This window comes from Diadema setosum, chromosome 9 (genome assembly GCF_964275005.1).
Source record: "Diadema setosum chromosome 9, eeDiaSeto1, whole genome shotgun sequence".
Classification (NCBI taxonomy): Eukaryota; Metazoa; Echinodermata; class Echinoidea; order Diadematoida; family Diadematidae; genus Diadema; species Diadema setosum.
Window position 1 is genome coordinate 28,148,115 of NC_092693.1, and position 25,830 is coordinate 28,173,944.

General features: G+C 39.0%; 1 protein-coding gene across 1 annotated transcript in view; it reads right to left on the reverse strand.

Moving 5' to 3' along the window:
• Positions 1 to 443: 443 nt before the first annotated feature.
• LOC140232557 (uncharacterized) overlaps positions 444 to 25,830 on the reverse strand; it is a 39,590-nt gene continuing 14,203 nt past the window's right edge. Inside the window, exons 4-8 of the mRNA XM_072312653.1 lie at positions 6,750 to 6,828; positions 3,808 to 3,941; positions 3,176 to 3,274; positions 1,629 to 2,176; positions 444 to 1,227 (exon numbers count right to left, since the gene is read on the reverse strand). Of these exons, the coding sequence (XP_072168754.1) occupies positions 444 to 1,227; positions 1,629 to 2,176; positions 3,176 to 3,274; positions 3,808 to 3,941; positions 6,750 to 6,828 (1,644 nt within the window). The remainder of the gene's footprint in view (positions 1,228 to 1,628; positions 2,177 to 3,175; positions 3,275 to 3,807; positions 3,942 to 6,749; positions 6,829 to 25,830) is intronic.

Below are 25,830 nucleotides of genomic sequence, written 5' to 3' on the forward strand. Positions count from 1 at the left end.
ATCAGATACAGCTTGGAAAAGTTTCAATGGCATAGTTGGCAGCATTTATGACTTTGACCATAATTTGGAAGGAGGGAATCCTATCTTGTGGTAAAGGAAAAAAAAAAGAGAGGAAAATACTCTTTATGTCATCTTTGTTACTGTGGTAAAGGACATAGAGAAGGATGTCACAGTTATCTAAATACACACATTTCCAAACACTATTTTATGAACAAAAAATGCTTTACTTTCACCTGAGCCTTCCATTAAAGGCAATAAATCCAATAAAACCAAAGCCTCACATTGACAAATTCATAAAACTGTTGAAAGATTTGTACTATTCTCCAAACAAACAAATTATCCCATAATGCTCTGCTTACATAAGTGTGGTATCAAATTAGGATGATATAAATTAAATAGCTATCTCTAATATACAGGTGACTGGGATGAGTAGTCTGTCCGAGTCATTCTATGTCGTGATAGTGGTGATAGTGATGATGATGGTGGTGTTCATGATGGTGATGGTGCTGATGTTTGTGGGTGACTGGAGAGTACACCACGCCTTCTGTTTTCTCCATGACCTCATGCTTCATGACAGTGAGGGGCTGTAGAGTGTGGTGCCGGCGCGACTTCCGCCGGTGCTTCCCCCTGATGGCTGCCACTTGGGGCTGCACCTGTGGTGCAATGACCTGTGTGGTCACCACTTGAACGGGTGCCGGGAAGCTGTGCCGCTTCACGCTGTGCCGACAGTGACTCTGTTTCGCCGCCTGCACCTCAAAGTGCGGCTGCAGTCCCTCGAGGCGCGTTCGGGACGCCTCCAAGAGCTGCATGTGATAGTCTTTGTGGTTTCGCTGAGCGTACTCGTACTTTGCAAATGATTCCTGATTCATTGGTGGTGGCTGCTTCTTCCCACTAACCCCATCCCCATGCAGCTGAGGTTCATACGATTTTGACCTTCTATGGTGGTGGGGGCTCGACTTGGAATGTCTGTGACCTCCAGAGGTTCTACTTCCTGCCGATGCACCGAGCGGTAAGTCAACCTCAGGGCCTTCATTTGGCCTCCCTGAAATCTCCTCAGCACTAGGGCTGGTGCACTGGTGATCTATCCCTGCCAGCTCCTGGTAATAGCTGCGTCTCTCTGCATTCTCCTGAGGACGCTCTGTGGAACCACAGCTTGTACCCGCATTGTTGGTTTGTTTGGCTGTTCCACTGGGATCTTTGATGGTTTCTTGAGTTGCACTTGATTTTCTGCAATGACCACAAAACAGTGAAAATTGCCCAGATTTAGACAAACAGTATTTGTCCAAAGGCCAGATAAAAATTATAAATGCCAAGTAGAAAGATGTTAAAGTGTCACAATAAAATACAAACATTGACACTGACATTGAATAATTTATGGTATATGACATGTTCCTCAATAAAACAGTACATGTATTCTATCAAGTTACAAACTGTGCATGACAATTCATTATTGATGGTACCCCAAAAACAACCAAAACACAAGCAATTTTTTTTTTGCCTAAAAAAAAAGGAAAAAAAAGGCATTTACCATGAGGGAAGGAATAAAAGAACTCTGCATCCCAACCTGAAATCTTTACATAGAGTCAAATTCAGAGGATTTCACACAAGAAAAGTGACAACACACTTGCCTTGCTTTACGATGCTGTCGTTCCAGGATAACCTGCTCTCCATACGGGATTGTCATGTCCGCAGCAGCCATGGACTGGGACCGCCCGCGATTCCTCGCCCTACGCGACCTCTTCTCGTCCTTCCGCCAGCACTGGTGGTTGACGTTGAAGCTGTGCCTGTGGCATGCCGGAATGTCCTCAAGGTTCTCCCGGGGTCGGTCCCGTGCACGATTCAGCGCATTCTCCTTGTTCTCCTGTTTGCCAACAAAGAGGGGCGAGGCGGTCGTGTAGGCGAGTGGCGACGTCGTGGATGGCAGAGATGTGGAGTGGGTGCTGGCGGTGCGGTAGTGGCTGAGGTTGTCGTGGCTCGGGCTGCTGGGCTGGCTGGCAGGGCTCGGCTGGTTGGTCGTCCTCCCACCACCTGACCCGCCTCCTTCTCCGGCATTGACGTCGGACTCCTGGTCGGAGACCACGGAGAGACGCAGCTTCAGCTTCCGACTGCCACTGGGTGGTAGGATGACGGAGCATGCCAGGGCCTCAGATATGGATTTCAGTATGCTGGATAGATCCTGGATAATGGGGGGGGGGGGGACGGGGAATTTCATGTGTCAATTAGCTGAGCAATGCTCTACAAGTTCAGAATAATACTCATCAAACTGTCACACATTTAACAAAAATATAACAATACAATGTTGCTCTGACTGACAAATGCAGCAGTCACATTAAAGCTATGTACGTATGCATAAAATCACCTACCAAAATATGACAGCCTACATTTTCTAATCTGTCTATATCAAAAAGGATTTCCATGTTCATTTTATGGTCATCATGATATATTCACACATTTTATAACCCAGCTTTCAAAGGAAGAAACCTCACAGTATCCTCAGAACTAAAGTAGTTTTGAAAGAAAGAACAAAGAAAGTGAAGATGCTCTTCAAAAAGCATCATCAAACCATGGAGTCAATCTAACACCCAGACTGGATGAATCACAGAAGACCTGAGGGATGCTGCACCTCAGCTGCAGCACATATCGCTGTGGGATCACACTGGTAAAACTTTCCAAAGTTTAAGTTCCAGAACATTTTACAAAGCTTGTTTGTCCATTCAAACTTGTGGCAAAACTTCTCAAAGTTTCAGTTTGCAATAAGTTCTTGAAGTTTGGGTCAGTGGTACGCATGCGTAACAAAGAAGAAAGTGCATGCTATCTGACAGGTAATGATTGTTTATACGTAAAAAATGCACACACATATTTTCCAATGAGGATGTGCTTCAGAAGCACCGAAGGTATTGGACTGGTCATGTGATAAACTTCAAGAAGTTTCAGCTGCGTGTGTTCAAAATGCACAAACGTTGAGAAGATTTGCAGGGGTTTGGGAAATTCTCTAGTTTTAGTAGGATAGTTTGCAAGAAGTTTCACAAGTATTGGGAAGTTTGCCGTCACACTGGCAAAACTTCAAGATTCAATTAAAATTAAAGAAGTTTTGCCAGTGTGTGACTGCAGCTGTTGAGATAAGGTTGGATGCCTGCCCGGAAAGAGACTACAGTACTTCTGTACACTGCCATACCTCACGTGTGATTCGTCTGTGACCATCGAAGTCGTAAAGGGTGAATGCCCACTCCTGAGTCTCTTTCTCTGCATCCAGCGAAACATCGCAATCCACGGCCTGGAGAGAATGAAGAAGACAAGTTGTAGTCCAGCTGTATCAATTTCCACTATATCTAAAATTTAGTATGCCTTTAATTCGGCAGTTAGTAAACAGATTGGTGTTGTGTCACGACTTAATCTGAAAGTACATTAGTGTAGATTTTATTTTACTCACAACACACATACTCATACACATAAAGAATGTACATTTTGTAAGACTTTCCATAAAGTTCTTGGCTGCTGGTTGAAGGTAAGCTTTCTTATGGCCTTTCTCAAGGCACATGGCAAACATTTATGTATCATTATCAGTAAGCTTCCTTACACTCAGGGTGTCAAAGATTAGATTTCACTACTTCAGAAAACAGAAATCATAATTTTTTTCTGCACAACAAATGGTGTACAATTTGCTATCTGATAAACCATGATCTCTATCATTCAAAGTAACAGGACTTGACTTGGATAACTGCATGAAAAAGGAAATGAAATGCAAGAAATACTATTTGATCTCATCAAAGAGTTCTCAGTGGGCATCAAAGATCCCCACTTTCCTACCCCAATGGTTCCTCCGTGGCCAATGTCGTTGGGCGAGGGCGGGCAAGGTTTCTTTCCCGGTAATGACGAGTGGTCCGGCATTGCCTGCACCTTCAGGCTGCACCGCGATCCCGTCACTTCTGGGGGCAACGCAACTGTGAGAAGCAAACAAACAATTTGCGAGAGTCACATGATTATGTGGCTCTTGATTAGTTGACACCATAAAACGGTTGCCTTGGTCACAAACAGTGATATCCCCTGGTAATGCACTCTTTCATTTATTATGCACATGAAATGTTTCCCACTAGCAATTTTTCTCTTTGTGGATTACTCGATGCACATTCAGGATACTGTAAAACCAGAAAAATTTGCGGCATGAAACGTTCACAAAGTGGAACCAATGGCCTTTCTGCGGCATGAAACATTTGTGAATTGGCGACTGGCATTCAATGCATTGTGTACACAAAATCTTTTGTGTGCATCTTACTTTCACAAATCTTGGCTCCTCATGAAATTCATCAAAGTTTCATGCAAACAAAAATTTCTGGTGTTACAGTATATGAGGTGATATTATACAGATATTGACTTACCAGAGGTGGAATATAACATTTGAGATCCTCGCGGGAAGTTATATTTTTGTCGAGGATTATTATATTTTTCCGAAGCGCGTAGCGCTGAGGAAAAATATAGTATTCCGAGACAAAAATATAACCTCCCAAGGGAAATTAAATGTTATATTCCTACCGAAGGAAAAAGTCAATATCTGTTATATTATATGACCTACAGTACAAGAAATAAACTGCTGTATAGGCCCTAAAGCAAAACGACTAGGTCTAGAAACACTACTAGTACTCCTTTGCATGAACGCGCGTATGGGCGCGTACCGCATGACAACAGTGCGCTATATAGTGCCAGTGGTATTCAATCGAGCCACAAGTAACCTTTTGATACGTAGATCTAACTCCGATGGCTTCACGTAGGCCTACCGGGAATTCGTTCTTCCGTGGAGTACGACCGTTGCCTGTTTATCACAAAGTACCGGTAATTTCTAACGTTAGAACAGTCGTTAATCAATCGTACATAGTACGTAGGGCCTAGTTTCGTAGCGGTAGAGCCAGATTTTGTAATGAGAGATGTAAAAATTGTAGAAGACTAACTGTTAGACCAAATGCCGCTTTGGGTCTGGGTAAAGCAAGCTTGTTGACATAACATTTGTTTGTGGTGATGTACTGTATGAGAATGTGAACTTTCTGATAATGTAGGGCATAATCTCTTCTGCCTGCGGTCACTGATACAAGAGCTGTTTAGACTACGGACCTGGCCCTGGTCCATGTCCTGCGCTAGTACAAGTAGCATAAAAACTTACTCAGTTCAGGCTCTGGTAATGTAATGGGAAATCCTTTGGCTTTCCTGTCACGACTGTCTAACATTGATTGGAGTAGGAGCTATCAGGATAACAATTCTTTCTCTCTCACAAGCGAAGGGCAGCTGCTCATCAAAGCTGCCATGCCAGTTTGACGAAAACAAATCAGTTGCAATTTCGTAATTCGTGCTTGCAGTGTTCTAGCGTGTGTCAGTGTGATGCTCATTTAATACCGCTAGCGCATTCTGTAAACGTACAATGTAAGTGGTACCGTGCGTGTGGTCGGTCGACCGGTCACGATTACATTCGTAAGTATGTGTGTGTGTGTGCAAAGCGTCTCTGTGTATGTTGCGCGCATCATAACAATTGATTTTTGATTACGTCACCCCTCCAGATATAACGCCATTTGTTTAACGTAGTCGCTGTTATATTCCATGATTGTACGTAATTTACGTCATGTTGTGAAATATAACGCTTCTCATCCTTGTGAACATGGTCACGTGACAGCATTTTGACCAATCACACATTGGTATCTATATAGGTCATATAATATTTGAAGCTATTCCTGTTGCAATCTTCAAGTTTTTCATGGTTACTTGATATTTTGTCAGTTTGCAACCTTAATGATATATTGAGAAGGAGAAAATATGAGTTAAATGTCTTTTCTACATAGATTAAAACACAAGCACACAAGTTCTTCATTTTTGTTGGGAGTATAAGGATTGTAATGCAAGTTGAACCTTGGTCAGGTGACCAAGAGAGCAATTGGAAGTCCCTGTAGAAAGTAATGATACATGAAACAAAAACTAGAAATCATACATGCTGTACATTAGAAGTAACTCCCTTAATATGAAAATGCACTCCACAGTTGTGTAGTCTTAGATCGACAGAATCAAACCAATAAAACAAAACAAAGCAGTTCTGAAACATTACTTTAAAGATAAGACATATAATGCAAATTTCAGCTTTACATGTTTTCATAAAATAGTTATTTCAGTCATAGACATAGTATAATGCCAAAAAGCTTTGTTGTCTTGATCTCTAAAGACTTTCATTCTGATGGATAATTATCTTTACTAAATCTTCTTTTTAGAAATGAATTCAGGAAGACAAAATGATAACCAACTTCACATTGATTTCATAACTTCATATTTTTTTCTCAGTTTGATAAAGTGTTATGTCTCTGACTGTAACTTGAAACAATATTTATCTCTTCAATCTTTAGAACACTCAACACGGCACAAGCATGTTGTATTGTGACACAGACAAGTCATCCTAATACTCAGTATTAAACTGTATTTACGCCACATATTTTGTGGTGGGTTTTATTTTTGCATATTTTGCAGGTCAGGTGCTACAGAATGTATTTGTGAATTTAAAAACACACAAACATATGAATTCTGATCCCGACATGAATGCTATACGGTGCATGCGTACATGTACATGGATTCACTGATTCCTGTACAACACTATTGCGAATTTGACCACTCGAGAAATTATTGGTATGTCCAGATTCGCAAAAAATTAAACTTGCTAAATACAAATATATGGCATATACAGTAACCAGTATATTGGGACACATATCTGGTGTGATCTTTACCTTTGAGAGAGCAGAGATCCCCCCTAAGTCCGACAGGCCTCTCAGCTTGCCTTCCATCAAATTCATGAGAGCCACACTGCTGGGACACGGAGGGGCACGACAAAGGGGAAAGAGATAGGAGGAGAAACAAGGACAGAGAGAGAGAGATACAAATGTATATACAAATATGGAGAGATAGAAATATGGAGAGACAAAGCAGGGGAAACAATGACAGAGACAGAAAAGAGAAGAGAGAGAGAGAGAGGAACGAGAGACAAAGGGGAGAGAGAGGGCGAGAGCCAAGAAAACAAAATAGTTTAGGAGGACAGAGAGAAGCGGAAGAGAGATGGACAGTGGAAAAAGAGAACAAACAAAAGTGGTAATTAAAATTATTTGACACTACTAACTGTAAAACAAATATATCTATCTACAATGTATCTTCTCAAAGGAATGGCATAGTATTGCAGGGCTGCACACTAACCCATTTTTTTTTTCTACTGATTCGACCTGTCTGTCAGACCAGTAGGTACCCAGTTTTTCAGTTTTTTTTTACTGGTTCATTCCTGAAAAAGTTACTGGTCCGACAGTGATTTTTACTGGTCCTGGACTGTCGGACGAGTGCCAGTGTGCAGCCTTGAGCATTGGTTGAGATGGGGGATTCAGCTTTTAACTTTTTGCGTGATAATTAGAAACCACTGTTGAAATTTCACAAGAGGATTCTTATCTCCCAAAAAGTTGGAAACCTGAAGCCCCATCTCTTCCAAAACCACATCATCCCTTTAGAACAGATACCTTCATTTTCTTATCCATGACATACAGAATATAAGTTACTTTTATGACATGACATATGTTCCAAGACAATGATGAATTTTTCCTTTTACTTAAAAAAAACTTTAACTTGAATAACTTTAAAATGAAATGCACAAGCCAAGTCAAGATGAAAGATACTACTGTACACACAACACTGATGCAAGCAACCAACTGACCCAATACTGAAAACTGACTCACTAATTGGCAGAATACACCATGGGATATTTGACATGGTATTCTTTTGTTAGCGTGTCGTTTCTTTGAGACAATTATGCGAGGGGAACAAACTCATAAATGGCACAAACATTCTGGGCCTACCCTCATCAAAGCAAAGGTATCACTTTGCAATTACTCCAATACAGATGGAGGCTTAATTCAATGAATAATTAAATCTCACGAATCTCATATGGCATTAATCTTCTTCAGCATAATGGGAAATGGAAAAAAACAGCAAGCCCGGACAACAAACAAAACAACAGACAAACACAGAAAGGAAGAGGGGAAAAAATGATGATGAAAGAAAATGAATCCCTCACAGGCTGGCGTAACCAGAGCATGTCTCATTACAGTGTTCCAATGCAATGAGAAACAAATTCGGCATGATTGACGATCTGAACGCCGCTCTGCCAAATTAGGGTCAATGTCCATAATTTCTGTGCTCATTGTTGATATTTGCTGAGGGCTGAGCGGAACCATGCAACAGAGGAGAGAATTATGGCAGGGCTGCCGGAGAGGAGACGAAGAGACATGGGCCGTGTTCGCTCATCGCCAGTCTGACTGGAAAAATGTCAATGAATCATCGTGACAGTCGTAAAATGACGACCAAACCAAAGAAACAAGAAGTGTCACTAGTCAAAAGGCTTTGTTAGAAAACGACAAGGGGGAAAATAGGACTATACAGGCACAACTAATCCATGTACATGCACAGAAGTGAATGGAAATGCATGGAGGGTGCTTTACAAAATACAATACAGGGGCTGAGGGTTGGGGGGTAGGAGGTTGGAGAGAAAGAGAATTGTGAACATGCAATTATTCCAAATGAGCGCTACAAGCTGGGTTGAGGCGGGTCATGATTGAATGGGCCTCAGTGGGGAGATGATGTGAGATCCTATCAGCTCCCACCCAATCCCATTCATGGGAGCTTTGTTCCCATCTACACCCTCCCCCCATAAAAGAAAAAAAAAACACACAATACACACAAAAATAAGTTTGCCTGTATGATAAAGGAATAAAAAATATATCACAAGAGAGAGGGAGAAAGAACCCTGATCTAGGCCTCTCCATCATCCAGACATTACATTTCAGAAGATGAGGACTGTAAAACTCCCCCCCCCCCAAAAAAAAAAAAAAAAATATGGAATCCTTCAGTCCCTGTCCTTTCTAAATTTGTAGACCACACAAGAATAGTATATGGTCCAGATTTAAAATGAATTAAAATAAATTTGTGACTGAAAAAATTGAGCATTGAAGAAAATGGGATTCCATCCGGATTCGAATCCAAGACCTCCAGATTGCTAGACCGGTGCTCTACTGAGCTATAGAAAGCCCTATACAGTGTGTACTGTTTGTCCCAGGAACCGAAGACAGAAAACCAAACTACAATGTGAAACTTCATCAGACAACCAACTATTATTCAATCCTACCCTGGATACTTTGCAATACCCACATACCTACCATACTGCTACTTGCCTGGGACATGCAAAGCTCAATGTCAGACAAGTTTTTAAAAATGAAAGGGTATTCGTCTGCTAACAGTATGGGGCCTTGCATGAATGCTAAATCAGGCAAGTCATGTGGGGATGTTTTTCTCTACTGTATTTGTCTTGTATTTTCTCAATGCTTTTATGGACCTCATGCCTTCAACCTGACACTTTTCTGTAAGAATTTTGCTCTCAACAAGAATTTTGTTCACACAGCGCATTTTGATAAATATCTAACACAGGAGAAGATACACATCCCTAAAATAGTTGTAAAATGAGCCTCGTTCAATGGGTTCATATTTGTAGGCTCGAGGGCTTGCATTTAGATACACAATTAGAAATCATGCCTATTTACACAGCACTGCCGCAGCATGGCAGCCGCAAAGAGAGAGAGACAAACTAAAAGGACCTCCCCCTCCGCTTCCGCTGGCAGGGCCCTCGGACAAGTTTTCTTTCTGTCTGTGGGAAAACACAAATTAAAATGATGGCATACATCGGCGGCGCTGTCAGTCTCGGCTGGGATGCTGGTGCTGACACTTAGCCGAGAGCAAGACCATTTCCTGTGGTTCCCTCCCTTAGCTTGCCTCGGAACTGCTGGCTGGTAGGAAAGGGCCTCTCTTTTCAATTCATGTATGACAATCCCAGGAAAGCTGCTTAGTGGAGGTCCATGACATGATGTGAATGCACCTTTAATTGTTTACAGATACAATGTACCTGTACGTGACTAGTACAAATATTTCCTGTGCTCTGCAAAACATTTTTTTTTTTTGGTTTCCTTTAACATTTTACTTACAAATGAAAGAAGTTCAGTGGAGATAAATACCGTAGCTGTTGAGCACACCCTAAAAAGCTGCTCTTTCGATTGGATCTGTTGATGACACTGTGTCTATGGGGTATTCAGATTTAACAAGAATGACTACCGGGTACAAAGAAGTTTTAGAATAGCAACAGCCTAAAAGCGGAAGGATGTGGCAAGACACTTCATCTTTGGCATCAATACCACTCTGTTCTTTCTCCAACAATATCATACAAATACATGCTGGATGACTTTGTTATACTAGACAATATTCTGACATTTAAAAATATTTCACACTGGATCAGATTCCACTTTCAATAACATGAACAAAACGCTGCATGCTATAGCAGTTGCAAATTTATCACCAACCATTGTGACAAACAATATGGCCATGAAGCCCTCTGATCTTTCTCTGCAAATCAAGGTTGAAGCAGTTTTTGGATGATGAGGAGCAGTTGATGATAGAGCAGATGAGGAAGATGGTTCCAGTTAATATCCTGCTAGAGAGAATATCTATTGCTCCCTTGTTTAAAGAGATGTCTCAGAAAAAAAAAAAAATATTCCACAAAATGTCATCATTTTTTTTTTGAGAGGTACACATGCCCTCAACTTATTATCATCTCCCTATCTTTGGAAGGAGTTTGATCAAATTTTCTTTCATTGTGCCTGAATATTGAAAATATAAGGAATTCTCTTCATAATGCATTTTTATATCTATTGTATCACTACTGTGACAACACAAATTGTTGAAACTTTCATATTTTGTGATGATGGCAAATTGAAGTTGATAATGTATTTGTGAATACTTGTGAAGAAGATAGGCCTGCCCTGGTATTGCTTACAAGGCTCCTATAAAATGTTTATCTAGGCTTTTTTGATACATGGAAGTACATACATGTATTTGAATCCTGCAGCTCCAAGCAGAATTTTACTACTGCCGTAATGGCCCTGTTGCATAAAAGTTGAGATCAAACATATTGTCAGAAAATCAAACTAAAGTCTCTGAATACTCAATTCTGAATGGTTGACACCTAATTTATGTTTGATTTTCTGCCTTATGTTTGATTGAATCTATTCATGCATTAGGGCCCAGAACACATACATGCACCACTTAAGAAAAGGAAGTTAAGGAAGTGCTGTATGTGGGTAAAGGGTATTGGTATAGTATTTGGAGGTTTAAGCCTGCTCTTGGCCATAAAACTCCTTTGTGCAGTCTGAAAGCCCAGGAAATGCTGAGTCCTCAGTGTTGCCTTTATCTCGAGGCAAACATCTTTATTTCCCCTGCCTTACAAGAAAACAAACAGTCCCAAGTCATGGCCACATACAGCACAGTGCACTGACACATTGTTCCTACACGTGGGAATGCCTTCCACTGACGTGCTCATTGGCCCTAATGTGCAGAGAATCTAAGAGGGTGATGACCCAGCTTTTAGTAGTTGAAAAGTAAAATGAAAGAAAAAAGAATAGAAAAGAAAAGAAAGAAGATGAGAAAAATATCAATTTATCTCTTAGATATGTAACATTATTCAATGCACCACAACACTGCCTCATTTATATTCATTAAGTATGATTTTCATTTTCCCAGAAATGCTCATCTTATGCCAATGTTCCAACTTCTACAGAGAAAAGACACTGCATGTGGAAGGTGACAAGAGTAAAATCAAACTAAAGAGACTAGTAGAAATGTTGTATATCAGGCAAATCAGATAATTGAAGATGATAATGTTGTCACCTTACCAGTCTCCCATTGTCCTGCACATAAATCTTTTCTACATTTCCTTTGTTACTTTTTATCAAGTTAATGAGTATATGTACCCTGTATTCTTTGAAGTCCTAGTTGATTATTTGTAGTATTTTTTTAAATGTTTTTTGTTTCTTTTGATGTGTAGATTTTTTTTTTTTTTTGTAGTGCTGTGATAATAATCCCTGAGGTTGAAATCAGATTTTGGTTGCATGATCATGATAGACAGTACAAAATCCCAGATATTTGTTATTACTTTTACAACTACCTTTAAAAGACAGTTTACTTGAATGCTTGAGGCCCCATCATTATCATACACTCTTGCTTCATTCCACCATGAGTGAAGTATGAAGATATTTTACTGCCCGACAACTACTTCGCTTCACGTGCCACCTGTAATTATATTTGTTTATCTACTAATTCATTCACTCATCCATGTCTCTACTTATTGTAAGCATTACACTATGATTCCTCTTTATTTATCATTCATTCATGCATTTCTCTTTGGACTGGCCCCAAATTGTTTGGTGAATAAGGCAGCAAATAACAGTCGTAATCATTCTATGGCCATCTATAGCAAATTCTAAAAATATTACATAATATTCTGTGAATATTTTGTCAGTGAAAAAACAACAACCAAACATTGCATTGTAGCAGATTATTCTGTTTCCTTCAGTCAACACCATGGGAATGCACATTTGGGTGAGTACAGTGTGATAGGGCATGAATGGAGAAGGAAGGGTATAGGAATGGGGGCTTGAACACAATAACAGTGTGACGATGATGATGATGAGGCATAAGTGTAATGATGATGACAACGATGGTGATTATTATCATCACGAAAATGAAAACATGGGCAGGTTTCCATCACTATCATTATCATTATTACTATTATTACTATTATTATTATTATTATCATCATTATTATCATCATTATGACTGTTATCATTATTTTGTATCATCACCTTTGATCACTATCATCATATTCAGCAATTCAGTTAAAGCAGTTACCAATATTTCTGAACATGCAGTGTTGTGTAAATGTAGATGCACGATGTGATAAAGTGATAATAAATTGTTCACACAATCTCAATTTCCAATGCTGTTACATAACACCAATGTCACATAATGATCGCATCACACAAGAATGTCAGCATAACATACTTAGAATACCATTCCATAATACCACTCCATAACTTTGTAGACAGAGCACATCTCCCCTGTTGTGGGACTCTGTGTACATCATATAGAGAGTGCATTTCTGGAAACGTGAAGGCCTGCCAAGAATGCTATTAAACTCAGAATCTATCAGACCCTTCTACACAGCTAACTACACTTCCCCCCCCCCCCCCCCCCCTTCGCACATCTCGGTAGAGCCATCTTACCAGGAAGACGTGTTTGTTGACTTGAATTTCCCAGAATGGCCAACAGAGGGGGAAGATACAACAAGCAACGGAATACAAATAGACACCAGTGATAGCATTGTGTGTATAGTACAGCGGTGAGCTTTGCACACTGTATGCCACTGGTACAGTCTTTGTTCTTTATACTGTAGGGCAGCTTGGCATGAGATCCCATCATGAATTAACACCCTGCACATTTGCAGAGAAAGTTACCTCCAATAAAGAGGTGCCCCCTTTCCATTATAGTAAAGCTAAATAATAAATTCTTTAAAGGGTATAAGGATAAAGGAAGGCTGATAATAAACATCTGAGCAAATGTGGAAGAAACAAGGGACAATGACTGACTGCATTAATATTACATGTACATGTATTACTATTATCTACAAGTTCATATTTTTGTTTTTCTAGATGAATGTCTAAGAGCACTTGGCTTACCTCTTTCAAAAGGCAGAGGTGTAATATTACTTGAAACGTATATCAGTAACAAGTGGAAGGAATGTGCAATTAAAGAAAAAACTGCTTTATATATCTTACTGTGACATCATAAATTGTTGTCTTCTTATCCAGCGATGGCAGTATCTTAACTTGCTATACGATCATAACTTTTGAACAAATGGTCTATTAATTTTCCTCATATGTAATTGATGTGTTCTAATAATATTTTCTTGTTCACTCATTTCACACATATATTTTTTCATTTCATTCCTTGTTAAATTTTCATGAGTACTGTTAATGCTAGAATCTACTTCTTTAATCTATAGATGTATATTGGAAGAAAATGATACCCAACACAGTATGCATTACTGTTATGGGTACCAGAATGATGTCAAAAATACAAATTTCATTCGAAAATATATATCAAAACATTTCTACCATGAAGCAAACAACATGAAGAATCCATGCAAATAACATCGATGACCTAATAAAAAAACTAGCTCTGATTATTGTCCAAAGAGGATGCTTTTTTTTTTTCAATCATTTCACTGATCCATCTCATCTGCTTCATCAATTTGGTGCACAATGTATGACAACATTGACAAAGTGGCGCATAGCACTTATACCAAGGATTATCAAAAATTTTGAATTAAGCACTATGCTGTTTGTTTGGGGAATTTGCTGACATGAACAGTTCACCAATCTACATGTATACACTTGGCTAAAGCATCCTGTGATATCCCTTTCATAAACTCAAGATGCTCAACATCTGCCTTTGTCATTGGTGGTAAAATCGAAGGGGACCTGAGTAACCGACACTTTTTGACACTGCCATTATTTGAAAAATGTATCATATCTGCATCGCTACCAGACTCTTGTGAACACAATTAAATTCCAATATGAGATTACTTCCGGGGTGCTGAATTTGAAATACCAAACTATGCTGGAAGTAATGTCACAACAAAACAGCAGAGCTAAATTTGAAAAGCTTAAATGCATGATATGCATTGACCACAGTGGATTATTCTAGCAATTCCATTGGCCAGAGTGACATACTCAATTACAAGAGGTGCGCTTGTTAAGCCTGTTTTCTGCTCATATACAATAATTACAGTAGATCTCAAAATGGCTGCACACTGACATGCTTAGCTGCAGCTTGTTCCATTCAAGAATGGTGGTGCTCATAACAGCAAGAGAACCTTTAAAAAGGCTACACTGTTCACTTCTCAGTGAGGTGGGGCCACTGTACTGTACTGTGGAATGCAGAATAAAGTAGTGAGCAGGGTGAGAAAATTCACACCTCCAGAAAGGTGCCATTGTGTGTGCTGAAAGACACACAACAAAAGCTCAAATGTACCCTGCATGACAATCCCCACCTAAACAAAGTACAATGTGAGTCAACTGTCAAAATGCAACAATAAGAACAAAAGAGAAGTCATTTTGTGTGACAGTGTTTTATGATCCACCTAACTACAGGTGCAAATGTCATGGAGAATTAAAAAGAAAAAATAATAAAACAAATCTTTCTCTGATTCTCCATTATTAGACTCCTAAATGGCAAGAGCACACTCCTGTATAGCTGCAATAGAATGCCAGTTTTTACCATTTTGTATCTAACAGATAGGCCTATAGTTTAGTATATCTGCACAGTCACAATATTCAACTCAATTTTTCATAATAATTCAGAGGACCGTTTCAATGCATACCGGTTTTGAATTTCAAAGTCATGAATCCTTTTTATCTGTAATACAGCTGTATTATCAATACATCTGCTACACCATTCAAAAGGCTAAAATGAGCCTAATATTATTTTCGGCCTCCCACTTTTGCACCAGTGTACATGTAAGGCAAACAGGAATGTGTGCATCGTGATGGTACTTTCAGTGTATCAATCATAATTTTATGATTGCGTTTATGACAGTAATAGATGACAGCATTAACCAATTCAGGCTACAGAATGCTAAGACTAATAGAATCATACTATTGTTCACATGGTTCCATGACATTTGCTCCTGCAACAATTGCTCCCATAAAATATCTGCACACAAACATAACCCCAACTCAAATGCGAATCCTCACATCAAACTAAACTCCAAACCCTATCACCACCCTAACCCTAATCCTACGTCCTTGGAGAAAAGAAAACCTGAGCAATTGCTGCAGGAGCAAATGTTGTGCCATCATTCACATAGCACTGCAGTCCTGGGGTGTGTTCAAGTGCTCTAAAGTGAACCAAAGCGAACTGAACCAAAGTGTACCGTACTGCGCCAGATTTGGAGTGTTCGAGCGCTCTGTTGAGAAAGCATACCTCATTAGCTATTTTGGGAGGGGGTTACGTATTTTGTAGCAAGGGGGTCATTCACCTGGCATGCTTACAGCTGTCCCGAACAAAGGGAATGAACTATTTGCATTATGACGAATGCGCATGTTATGTGCATTTTTCACATGCAAACTTTTGGTATGCTTTTGGTACCCTTTTGGAGCACATGGGGAAGTCCGATGGTCCACTTTTAGCTCGGTTTGGTACAGTATGGTACACTTTAGGAGCATTTGAGTACTCCTCTGGTGCGGGTATGGTACAGTTCAGTTTGCTTTAGGAGAGTGACTCAAATGCACACCTGGAGTTGGTTTCACATACATTGTATATAAGTAGTTATTTTTGTGAGGGTTTAATTTTAGTTTTTGAGCCAGAAACGTGTGTCTGTAGAGTTGATAAATGCAAAGTCATTTTAGATCACGTTCATCGCCAGGAGTAGCCAAAGTCAACCACTGCCAACTACACATCACTCCTCGGTTCAAACTGCGCAACAGAGCTGCGCAGTGACAAGGCCTCCCAATCAACTCACGACAGAGTTGTCAAATGCAACACCGCGAGGAACACGCGATCCAAAGGGCACTCGCAAACGCATTTTGATAACGGGTACTGAAATGCGTTGGGAACGTATGGGAAAGTTGATAAACGCATCCATGCATGTTTTTACCCGAGATATATCTAGATGGAGATATAGTACATTGTTGATACATAGATATACAATATAGATGGACAGACAGAAACAGTCTATATATCAAATGAGAGAGACAGTGAGACAATGCTAGATTGATAGATAGATTATAGATAGATAGATAGATAGATAGATAGATAGATAGATAGATAGATAGATTATAGATAGATAGAGAGATAGATAGATTACAGATAGATAGATAGATAGATAGATAGATATATAGATAGATAAATTATAGATAGATAGATAGATAGATAGATTATAGATAGATAGATAGATAGATAGATAGATAGATAGATAGATAGATTATAGATAGATAGATAGATAGATAGATTATAGATAGATAGATAGATAGATAGATAGATAGATAGATAGATAGATAGATAGATAGATAGATAGATAGATTATAGATAGAGAGATAGATAGATAGATAGATAGATAGATAGACAGACCTCAACGGATAGATACATTTGTAGGTAGAGAGATACAGCAGATCAAAATGATGGAGAGGGAAAAGGGAGAGAGAAAGAAAGGGGAAGGGGAGGGCGAGACAGAGGGGGGAAAAAAAAGATGAAGAAGAAAGGGGATAAAATCAAGCCTGCGTATTGTCAGAGGCTGTGGGGTCACATATTGTACAGCAAGCCTTGATGAATAGCCGGGCTAATGACCTGCCACGCATGGCTCCAAGTTTTTCCTCCACAATACCAGGAGGGGGCACAGGGAAACTCTGTGGTGCCATTGAGCTGGTTTTCTTTCTACATGCGACTGATACAACACACACACACAGGCTTTGACTCACACTACTGCAGTATATTCCACAGAGGTATGTTCAAACCAGGGAGGTGGCCACCTCCCTGTTCAAATAGAAAGAGCCAACATACACAATCTTTGTGTGAAATTCAATCTCCTGCATTATGTGTCAACGTGTGTGTCCCCTTTGGACTTGAATGTACTTTTCCTAGATACGTCAGGAATGCATGAACGACTTGTAGAACAAGTGAGCGAGTGAATGAAAAAAAAAAGAACTGAATAAATGCATGAATGTATGCAGAAAGATGTTAATGATGTACTCACTGAGACAATGCAGTTTATCAAAAGTGTACAAATACACTTGTGCTACACTTTGCATGGTGTATCAACTTCAACAAAAGACACAATATTAATGTGATCCTGATGATAATGACAGAAAAGGATAATTTCAAACCATCTTCCTGCCTAACTGAGGAATTATTTGTGAATTATACTTACTCCTCATTTACTTCATACATAAAATATGTACATCAATCTGCAGAATTCGAGTTCTTTACACTGAATTGCCAGACTACCAAAGTCACATTTGAATCAAGGTAATGTTAATATTCATGCTGTGATAAACACAAAGGCCCGAATTCACGAAGGTGGTACAAATGAAACCATATGGTTTAAACCATGGACAAAAACCATGGAGCACCAAGTGTCACACGGAATATTTCGTTACGAAGTCAGTCATTTCGACGATGAAATGAATATTTTGTAACGAAATGACAACATTTTGTAACTAAATGAACATTTCGTCCACGTAATGATAATTTTGTTCACGAAACGGTCATTTTGTCGACGAAATGACCAATTTCGAACAAAATATTCTGCGCGACACTTGGTGCTCCATGGTTTTTGTCCATGGTTTAAAACCACGATTTCATTTGTACCACCTTTGTGAATTCGGGCCAAGGAATTGTGAATCACATACAGCAAGAGAAATAATGTGTGATTTGGAAATAATCTCATGAATTGTTTCTCCGTGCACTTTCATGTGACAAAAATGGGTAAATGTCTGAATTACTGATAACATAAACAAAGATAACTAAAAATGCAAAAATAATCATATTTGTGAGCAGGTTGCAAATCAAATTTAGACACACACACACACACAAAAAAAAAAAAATACCAACAGGTTCTGAAACTGAGACTAATGAGAGGTTCACAGTGAAATCCAGAGACAGCTGTAGAGGAGAACAGGCATCTCACAAAAACCACACTTGGCCACTGGAAACAGCCAGAGATGCTTGCGGTCACACCCATAGATTCATATTCAGTGGAAAAGGAAGCAATGGAGGTCAAGTTTGTATTCCAGTAATACTGGAGAAACAAAGAAGGTTAACCAATTATAATACCCATAGAATGCTATTCACTGTGACGCAACACAGTGCACTATGTGGTTTCCTTTTCTTTATGACAATTTTGTTCTCTCCCTCTCTCCTCCTTATACATTATAGCTATGACTATTTTTTTTTTTTGTTTCGCTGCTTTGACGGCGTGTTCACATTTATATTTTTTTTTTATTTATGTGTTTTATTGAATTAAGTGAATTACAGCATTCACAAACAATTCGGAATGATTGAACAAACAAAACATAACAACAAACAAGAAAAAACAACAACAACAAAAAAAACATAGCCCCCACCCCCACCCCAGAAAAACACTGTTTTAACATTTTTAAGCAGCAATACAAAATATATCCACTTCAGCTACTTGTTGGCAGTCATTTTGAATTCAGTCATAAATTAAACAATAACTACATGTATATTACATAATGAAATATTTATAATTTAAACCTCCATTTCTTAAAATGAAAAGGTAATTTGTTATTCTTTTTTGCAATAGCATATTCTACATTTTTAATACTAACGACATATGTTTTGTATCCTTCAAAAGATGGATTTTTACTTTGAAATTTACAAACATAGATATAATATTTAAGTAAAAGAAACAGAAATGTGACAAATTTATCATTTTCATAACCAAACATTTTTTCAAAAACTGTTGGGTTCATAACTTGATTTGTCTTCTTACTAATAAATAGCTATGACTATCTGTGAATGACAACAAGACGTGACATTGCCAAACTGAGATGAATACAGTACCTTTGTTTGTTTGTTTTTTCTTGCAAAGAATCACATCATATTGCGGGTATGTGACGGCACCTTTGAGCAATGATACACTGAAGCGCAGATTTTCACATGTATCGTTTAAACAATCATTACTATTTCAAAACAAAAAGCATCCTCATTTTTAAGTTACTGTGTGGCAATATTGAGGTACAGATGCATCACCATTGTGGGAAGTGAAACATTATGCTAAACACACATTGCACGCACACACACACACACACACACACACACACACACAAAGACATGATATCATTGAGAGACCATGGAGGTACATACAGGTTCCCTGGCATGCCAATGGCTGGTAGTAGTCTTACCAACCCAACCCAGAACCCTCCTCCTCCACCATTCACCGCCTCTTTCCTCCCCTTCTCTCCCCTCCCCAGTCTATCCACAGGCATCCATCTAGTGCGATTATGGGATTTGGGATGTCACTGATCAGTCTCTCATCAGGTCGGAACAAGTGGCTATCGAGTGGCACACGCTTCTGTCCTTAACACATCCCACTTAATCCCTGCATGAATATTTTTTGCCTTCCCAGCCCCTGACAGAGAATGCAAACAAAAAGCTACCCCCCCCCCCCCTTTCCTATCCCTAAACTGGCCTGCATGTATGGAAAACCACCACTAATTGGCTGTTTGGCTTAATTCTTTTTTATGCAGAATGCCCAATCAGCAATAGCCTATATGGCAACTTTCGTTTAGCATGAGATTATCAAAAAGATCAGACATGAAAGAAATTCATCAAGTGAATCCACTCATCACCAAAGAAAATTTCAGCATACACAAAAACTGACAATCAAGGACAAAATGCACCTATAGACTTAATTCTCAGCAATCTTAAAGTAATTTTTGATATAATATGTAAATTCCTCTCAATTTGCCAGAACTGAGTGTGAATTCTTCCGGACTATTTTTCAAGCAATACACTTGAATATAAATAGAAATATGTCTCCTGTTTCTGACACTTACACTCGGAAAATGTGGAATGCTTTAATACTTTTTCCAGGCATACAAAATATACAAACTGTCATTTGCTATCACCGAAACTGCAAGTTCTGCCTTGCAGTCAAAATGTTCACATATTCCACATAGTTTGTACATTGTGGATACGTTTTAGAGAAACATCTCTCATGCAGGTCATAAAGTCAACAAGCCCAAACTGACGCGCACAGTACAAGGTACACTCGCAACTAAAACAGACGGCATGAAAACGTCATTAGCAGCAATCTCTAGAGCAGAGCAGTGTCAACCCCTTGTACAGAGCTTTTCAGATGTTGACAAATTGCTATCGAAAAGGAGGCAGAAGCTGCACCTTAATGCAGAGAAAATGACACTTAAGTTCCTTGTCCACTTGAACCTCGACCTCAGTCTTTACACAGTTGGTGCAAGCAAAGAAAAGACATCTCTACCTCTTCAGACTGGTTTTCTACTTTCTTCCTATTCTGAGCCCCTTCAGGCTGCTGAAGATTAGTGCATAAATGCCTGAAGGGCCCATGACTTTGGAATTTGTCCTCAGCTGAAGGGGGATGGATCAAGGGGGTCACGCAAGCACATGTTCTGGCCCGATAATGTCCCCACAATTTCCGCATGACGTCAGTGATACACAAGTGGAGACCTTTAATTCACTCCAGCTTGCTTCAGTTCTGGTTGTAAGCCTACATTCTTTTTCTTCTTAGAGTATGTGTAGTACTGTGTATACATGTAACTACTTCTCCCTATATTTCCTCCCCCTCCTCCTCCCCCTCCTCCTTCTACTTTTCCTTCTTCTTGCTGTTATGGCACATTATACAACTGTACATGTGCATGTGATGTAGTATACGTGCTATGTGCACACAGTCCCTGCCATGAAGATCTTCAAGCAAAGGTTATTCTTCATTAACCCTTTGTGTGCTTGGAGTGCTAAATGAGACAGATTTAACCCCAAAGCGTTTGTCCTAAGTCCCTGGCACAGAAAGTGCAGGGGACTGCCCGTAACAAAGGTTTGAGCACAAGGCTTTGGACTACAGTACAAGTTTGAAATCATATACTTCTCATCCTGACATTATAAACAAAAAATCATAAACAATCAAAACCATGTTGTCAGAAGTGTACTACAATGTACATTGCACTGCAATACATATAGCCTGTAACATACATGTAGAGGTACATTTATGTGCCCTTATGTTGGTTCTGGAGAATACAGTGAACAATAGGCCTATATCATGAAATTTGGACCAACAATAACTCAAAGAGTGTTTTGATTTCCTTGGACCAAAGCAAATGCACCTTCATGCACCTCCATGCTCTTACTTGAAGCCATAAATATTATGCCTTGAACACTCTACAGAGTAGATTTAGTGCAATACATATAAGTTCCATATTATGATCATTATATTAATACCGAATTTGAAGTTTGAAGATGTTTGATATGTGATGTCATAACCACACTTAATCAGTGATCATCCATTTGGATGATACATCAAAATATGATCATAATGTATTCTTTTGTCAAGGATTCAGCAACTATAAGTAACTCCCATTTACATTGCTTAGATATCACATCATATACTTATACATGTAGTCAGCATTCAGCTGTTTCCTAGCTCTATAGACGTGGAGACAGTCACACCAATAAGAACATATTGCCTTATTAGAAAATTACATCATATTGAGTTGCTAGGTAACAGTACTACAATTTGTCAATGTTGCCTAAACCATTACCGAAAAATCACACATTGGAATTTCAGTTTTCCTAACTTTGCATCGCATATTTTGCCAGCGTTTTTCTGTAATTTTTCAGTTGCAGTACACAGGAATGCCACAAACATGACAGTTGTCATATTTTCACACCCAAACTATTGAGCCTCATGGAAATATTTCTAATCACGACACAGTCTCCCACATACACTTAAATATATTTCTCAGGAATGCTGGGTGTTTGGCATGTACATGTACGAGTGTTTACTGTTCTGTTTTCTTGTGGCAAATAAGCTGATAATTGCTAATTAGACATGATATACAACAGTCATTCTATGATCACTCACTCACCAACATAGGTAGAGTATCCTGAAATACATTTTCACTAATTAATACAGCCCTTGGACTGCACTGGCATTCTATTTGTAGAAAAACAGCCTCTCTACAAGAACAACCAGACATTTGGAGGCCAAATTCAGGCAAAAAAGGAGCCGCCTGTCACAGTTTACTGGGTCAATTAAATTGAATCGATGTGAGAGAATAGACTGGGAGAAGGGATAGCTGTTTGTCACACAACTCTTCTACTGTATAGTATGTGTTAATTTCTACATGAATGAACAATGGATCATAATCAATACCATTCTTTTCCCTCAATAAGCACAAAATTTGCCTACTAATTAGAGTTCCCCCCACATGCATTTTTTTTTAGTCTTGGCACTATGGTAGACCTCCAAGAGTACAAATATATATATATTTTTTATATACATGTAATATCCATAATTTGCTTTTGTACATGGGCAATTAAATTCTCCTCTTTTATCTTGGGAATCTTAATTTTAATTGCATTTAATATGTCAGCAACAAAGAAAGGTACAACTGTAGAATGAGGAGACACTACAAGCACACAACCTTGTTGAGATGGGCATCTTGTACAAAGTCACAATACACACACTTTAAAAAAAAAAGTAATCTGCAGACAAAAGATAGTAAAGGTACATTCACAAATGAAATGGAAGTGGACTGAAGAAATAATGTGGTGGGGAAAAAAAATAGTCACCTGCATTTAATCACCAGATAAATGCATTATTTACATCTGTAGGTGATGTGTACAGTACAGTATCTGTCACAAATATGGAAAGGTAAGACAAATGTATAGGCCTTAAGGTCTTTCTATCTCACAACAGATACAGTTGTTCCCTGATGGCATAAAATCATACACATAAGGCCTAATTGTGGAAGGTTGAGGCTTAAAAGGACTGTACAGTACTGGTTGAGGTGGGGATTCATGTTTTGAACATTCCTAAGTGAGATAATGAGAAACCTCTTGTGAAATATGAAAGAGCATGTAATTTTAAGAAGGATTCAACGTTTATTTGATGAAAATTTGTTTTGAAATGGCTGAGGTATCCAAAAAAGTGGTAATAATAAAAGGCGACAGGCCACGCCTTTATTCGGATCTCTTTGTTTCACCTTGTTTTTGGATATCTCAACCATTCCAAAACCGATTTTCATCAAATAAACTTTTGATACCACTTAGAATTGCATGCTCTTTGACATCTCACAGAGTGATTTCTGAATATCTCTCATAACGTTAAATGCTACATTGTAAATCCTCACCTCGATCAGAACTGTACACACCCTTTAAAACTGTGAAGGGCTGGCCATGTGTAACAGCAAGGAGCTAACAGTGAGAGGCTGCCTGTGAATCCTCTTTCAGGGGTAGTTTTGAAAGCAATGGGGTAAAGATATTATGTAGATGATGACTGGTGGGGGAGGGAACATACTGAATGTTCCACCCGAAGGGTTCGAAATGCTGTTGAGGGAGGTTATAAGTCCTGAGACGAAGTCGAGGGACTTATATCCTCCTGAAATAGCATTTCAAACCCTGAGGGTGGAACGTTTGGTACATGTTCCCAACAACAAAAGTCATCATCTGTTATATTATATGGGTTAGTCAAATCACCAGTGTTTCATGTTGTATGGAATAGGCATATCCTATTGATTGCATGAAAAATATGATCATTCAATCTTTTGTGATTTGTTACGTGAAAATGTTTTTCCATGGGAGAACATTACAAAAATGTTCTGCCCATGGGCAAACATAACCAATGTGCCTCTATCACGTGACTGTGTTTAGCAAATCACTAACTGGTATTTGACTAACCCATTTGATATTCTGTGATGTTCCCATCACCTACAATATGTAAGTATGGGGGGGGGGGGGGTCTCCATCACATCAGCCAATCTAGGTTACAGAAAAGAGAAGAAAAAGGCCCATTTAAACATCATTCTAGAATTTTCAAAGGAGCCCCTGAGGCTACAGATAGACGACGATTATATTCTTTGCAGGCATCTGTTCTAATTTTCCCATGTCATATATTAACTTCATGATGTACATTGAGTTGGGAGGCAGAAGGGCTTCATCACTCTGCAGACTCGGTCTAATACTAGTACATTCTACTGAATGCTATTAAATATTAATAATGTGTGAGTGTGCATGTGTGTGTGTATGAGTGTGTACACACATCGTGTAGCTACAGTACATGTATACATGTGTACACTTGTTTGTATGATGTCCTTTACTTCTAGCATTAAACTGCATGGAATTTACTGTAAGTTGAATGTATTGAATCAATAACATGCACTCTGTAGTGCAGTGTATGCTTAGAATGCTGTGTGCATTTTTCCCCTTTTTTTAAAGGCTGTATTGTTACCCATCTCATGGCTGAAAATGTCAAACAGTCTACCATCTTGAGCCAAGATTGGACACTCGGTAACAACAATGAGTAAAAGATGAATAACAACCTACACCACTGTTAAAGTTTAATAGTGGGAGATGAAGTATGAATTCTTCCATTTTGCAGCCTCACCAAAAACTTTTACATTTCAAGCTTTTGATGCACTTTGAGGATCTGAGTTACCAAAAGGGGGCAAAAGAGGAGGAATCGCAGCAATCGCTTAATATTGGTAAACTGCCAACAGGTTTTGTGGCATCAATTCTATCTCTTGTTTCCAAGTCTCATAGACAAGGTAGATACAGTTTAAAATCATGAAAAGAGCACTGCACTATGATTAAGGATTAGGGTTTAAGATTAGGGCTAGACTTAGGATTAGAATCAAAGCAAAGGGCAAAAAAGTCAGCTTTTCTGTTTCAGGAATGATGTAAGAAACGTACCATGGTTGTTCCTTAAATTAGGTAAATGACAATAAACTGACTCTTTTTAAATCAGGTTATAGGGGTTATAGGGGGTAACCACACTAGCAGGGCTGCACTCAATTCTAGTATGGCCAGTTGTTACCATGACTCAAAACAGATAAAACGGAATGGCTTTGGGAAACTCGATATGTAGGACGGCGTGCCAGATCTACAAAATGTGGACGGTGTACATTACCCGACATACATATCATATGTAGGTCACAAACAACATGTGTTTCTGTGTATGATTTGTATCACAAAATGATAGATACAACTCCATGGGGCAGGGATAGCCTGTAAATATCACGCAAAAGTTGGAATTGATTTGAGGAAAACATACACACAGCTGTTCCTTGCCACAGAAATACCACAATCCTTTGTGAATGAACACCTCAATATTATATCATAATATTA